Source organism: Otolemur garnettii, unplaced genomic scaffold, assembly GCF_000181295.1.
Source record: "Otolemur garnettii isolate 467f Iridium unplaced genomic scaffold, OtoGar3 scaffold00011, whole genome shotgun sequence".
In the NCBI taxonomy this organism is placed as follows: domain Eukaryota; kingdom Metazoa; phylum Chordata; class Mammalia; order Primates; family Galagidae; genus Otolemur; species Otolemur garnettii.
Genome location: NW_003852406.1, coordinates 27,277,178 through 27,280,876, shown reverse-complemented (window position 1 = coordinate 27,280,876; position 3,699 = coordinate 27,277,178). Strand labels below are relative to the sequence as shown.

General features: G+C 49.5%; 1 protein-coding gene across 4 annotated transcripts in view; it reads left to right on the top strand.

The window, feature by feature from the left end:
* The first annotated feature begins 1,188 nt into the window (after positions 1-1,188).
* Positions 1,189-3,699, top strand: part of MAN2C1 (mannosidase alpha class 2C member 1) — a 12,798-nt gene continuing 10,287 nt past the window's right edge. For 2 of the 4 annotated variants that reach the window (XR_002771941.1, XM_023509949.1), the window contains exons 1-3: positions 1,234-1,709; positions 2,150-2,273; positions 3,236-3,306. Coding sequence is in view for 3 of the 4 variants with exons in the window: in XM_023509949.1 (XP_023365717.1) it covers positions 1,480-1,709; positions 2,150-2,273; positions 3,236-3,306 (425 nt within the window). In the remaining variant the exon portion in view is untranslated. Of the gene's footprint in view, positions 1,710-2,149; positions 2,274-3,235; positions 3,307-3,699 lie in introns of all 4 variants that reach the window. The other 2 variants (XM_003784530.3, XM_012801916.2) reach the window with 2 other exon arrangements.

Sequence of the window (3,699 nt, the reverse complement as noted above, 5' to 3'; positions counted from 1 at the left end):
CTTGGAGGAAGAGTAATAATGTACTCAGTGAGGAAAAAGATAATGAGGTTTTCTAAGCAATAATTTACTTACCCTCATGCCCCCTCAAGAAAGACAGACATATACCTTGAATTACAGGGGAAATTGATGGGATGTGATCAGGGGAAGCCCTAGCCATATCTCTTCCCACCCTCCCAACACCACACAGTGTTAGCTCCAGAGCACCTGCCTTCCAGTCAGGATAGGGTTTCTTGGTCAGTTTAGGAGAAAACCCCAACCTATCAATGCAACCAGCAAAAAAGCTTTGCCTGCAACCTGGGTTTTAACAAGCAGCAGTTTCATTCCTCCTGCTGTTTGACATTTAAGCTCCAAGCTCTAAACCTAACCTGCATTATATACAGCAGAAAGTTACCTTTATTTTAAATCACATTTGGCATTCTGTACTTGGTCACCTTTCAATGTGATTTGCATTTGAAATGTAAACCTGGTCAATATTTCCATTAAAATATCAGGGCCAATGTTGTATACATACTTTTTCTTCCTAATTTTATAATCAAGGACTCTGGCAGCCCCGGGAAGGAAAAAATAAAGCTGCTAGTGGAATACTAGGGATAAGAATGAAATTGGAAGTCTGTTTCTGGAATTAGGGCTTCCCTGGACTTTACAAACCTGTACAGTGAAATATATTATTCTGTGGGGAATCTTCAGTGCTCTGACTGATCTGCCATCTCAAAATCTTTGCAGAGTTTCTCGTGATGGGCAAGAGTTAGACATATATACGTGAAGTAAAACGTGTAACAGAGGAAACTGGGATCACTGAAGCTGTCCTTCCTGCTCCTTAACACCATGTCTTCTAGTATGAAAACATGCCTGTTTTCGTGTTCGAGGAAGTAGCCAGAGCTAGCTTCTGAGGCTGGGTCTGCAGCAGCCGAGGTTCCTGCCCTTCCTGCTGAATGACCCAAAGTCTCTATGCAGGGATCTACGGGAGCTTTAATCGTTAATCTTCCCACTTTATTTAAGGATTTACCTTATAAGCCGACTAGCTCGGACCTGGAAAAGTACAGCTTCTAGCTTCCAACTCCTGGCTCAAAGGTCTGACAGCAACTGACTTGTAGAAGCCGCTGGTGTTGCAAGAAAAGCTGCCCGGGGCTGGAAGGCGTCCTCCCGATGCCGGAACCTTTGGTTTCAGTCAGTGGACCACGCCGGCAGTGCTGGGGAGCCTTCCGGGGAGAGGAGCCAGGGCGTAGCGATGGCGGGGGCGCCGGCTTTGAAGCACTGGCGCACCACGCTGGAGCGGGTGGAGAAGTTCGTGTCGCCGCTTTACTTTACCGACTGTAACCTCCGCGGCAGGTGTGTCCTCGTCTGGGGAGCCGCGGGACGTAGCCATGCGTCTCAGCCTTTCCTTCCGGGGGGAAACCTAAGCTGCAGCCACCTGGGCCGCGGGACAAAGTGCCCGCCGATGATAGGGAAAGGGTCCAGAAGGGAAAGGGAGGAGGTAGGATGTGCTGTGAGGTTGCCAGACAACCCTCTCCCGACCGGCCGGCTGGCCCACGGACAGAAAAGGGGCGGCCTCGAGCGCGCGCCCACCGGACCCTCCCGCGCAGGCTCTTTGGGGAAACGTGCCCCGTGGCCGCGCTCTCCAGCTTCCTGACGCCGGAGAGGCTTCCCTACCAGGAGGCAATCCAGCAGAACTTCAGCCCCGCGCAGATCGGCGACAGCTTCGGACCGACGTGAGTGACTCCCGATGGGAGGGCTGGGCCAGCGGGCCTAAGGTGAGACAACACCCCACATCCTGCTCCTAACCTAGCCTCGGCCACACCTTCTTTGTCGGCTACCTGCCCTAGACAGCTGCAAGGGACAGAGCAACACCCTCTGCTGGGAACAGCTCCCTGGTTCCTCAGAGTCTTCAGGGGAGAGTTTTTATCTCCCCATCTCTGCGTCTGCACACCCTTTGTAAAGGGCACCCTAATTGGATCCTGGACCACGATTTCTCTGCCTCTTTTTCTCATCTTGCTGCTCCCCTTGTTCCTTTCCTGTGGCTCAACTCTGAGTAACTTGTGATGCTACCGATTCTTGGAGAAAGTCTCAAGGCTTTGCTGACACTTAGCTGAAGGAAGTATTTCAGGACATGGTATCCCTCCCTAGGCCCATCACAAGGGCTCTCTTGCAGATGGTGGACCTGCTGGTTCCGGGTGGAGCTGACCATCCCAGAGGCATGGGTGGGCCAGGAAGTTCACCTTTGCTGGGAAAGTGATGGAGAAAGTCTGGTGTGGCGTGATGGGGAACCTGTCCAGGTGAGGAGCCCTGCCCTAGGGTCAGGTATGACCACAATTCAGTCCTGGTCTCTGGTGAAGCCAAAGCTGAGTGGCTATCTGCAGGGTGGTATCAGGATTTCAGTACTGGGGAAGTTGCCACTTGGGCACCTGTGTAATCAGTCCTTAGTTTCAACAAACTAATTTTTATTATATGTAATACATGCTTGTGGGAATAAATTCCAAAAAGTTCTAGATAGTAGAAGGTAAAAACTTTTAAGTACTCTTTCCCTGAAGTAATGAATCTCTCCCTACTACCCTATCCCATTCCCCATATGTAACCACTGTTAAGTGTCTTGCTTACGTATCCAACCATATCAGGTTTAAAATCCTTACAATCCTTTGTGGTAGGTCTTTATGCCCACTACATTTTAAGAAACTGAGATATATCAAGATTTTTTCACTTGCTCAGGTTTACACAGCTTCCATTCCAAATTGGACTGACTCTTCAATCTGGGGTTAGGGCTGTCATCGTTCTCACTGTCCTGCTAAAAGAAGGCAGAGCCATTCTCTCCTTCCTTTCTCTGGCTTAGCACATGTCACTTGGTGTCCATTCTGGGCCAGACCTTGTTCTGAGCACTGGGGATATAGTAAGGAATGAGGTAAACCTGTCCCTGACTATGGAGTTTCCCTTCAGATGTTTACTCAGGAGTTCAGCGGCCACCAGAAACCACATCCACGCCTCCTGACCTCTGTCTATGGCCCTTAAAGATGATGGGCTTTTCCACCAGTAAACAGTTGTTATTTGGTGGTCATGGTGCTGGTTGTCATGGAAGGTGGGGTACCTGCTACCAGGGTCCCCAACTTGTCAATCTTGGCCCTATTTCAGAGAGAGGACCCAGAGCTGGGAACCAGGTAGAAAGGCTTAACCTCTCTTGGTCACACTTCACCTGAACTGTCCAAAGTTCTCAGGCCCCATCTCTCACTCCCCCCTTCCCTGCCAGGGTTTGACCAAAGAGGGCGAGAAGACCAGCTATGTCCTGACTGATAGGCTGGGGGAAGGAGAACCCCAAAGGTGAGTGAGTCCCTATCCCCTGGTCAACCAATGTTTTGTGGTGGAGGTACCGGTAGGCAAAGAAGAGCTAAGGCCCAGAGTGATCTCAGAAGCAAACCCACCATCCTAAAATCCTAAACCCATTTGTTTTTAGAAAGTATGATTTTTTTCCTAACTATAAAAGCAACATTTGCTTTCTTGTAGGTAAATACAAGAAACAACAAAGAAGTAAATAACTACTACCTAGAGTAGAGATGATCATTGTTAACATCTCAGCATTCACATTCTTAGTATTTCTTTCTCCTTTCTTTTTCGAGACAGAGCCTCAAGCTGTCCTCCTGGGTAGAGTGCTGTGGCATCACAGCTCACAGCAACCTCCAACTCCTGGGCTCAAGCAAGTCTCCTGCCTCCATC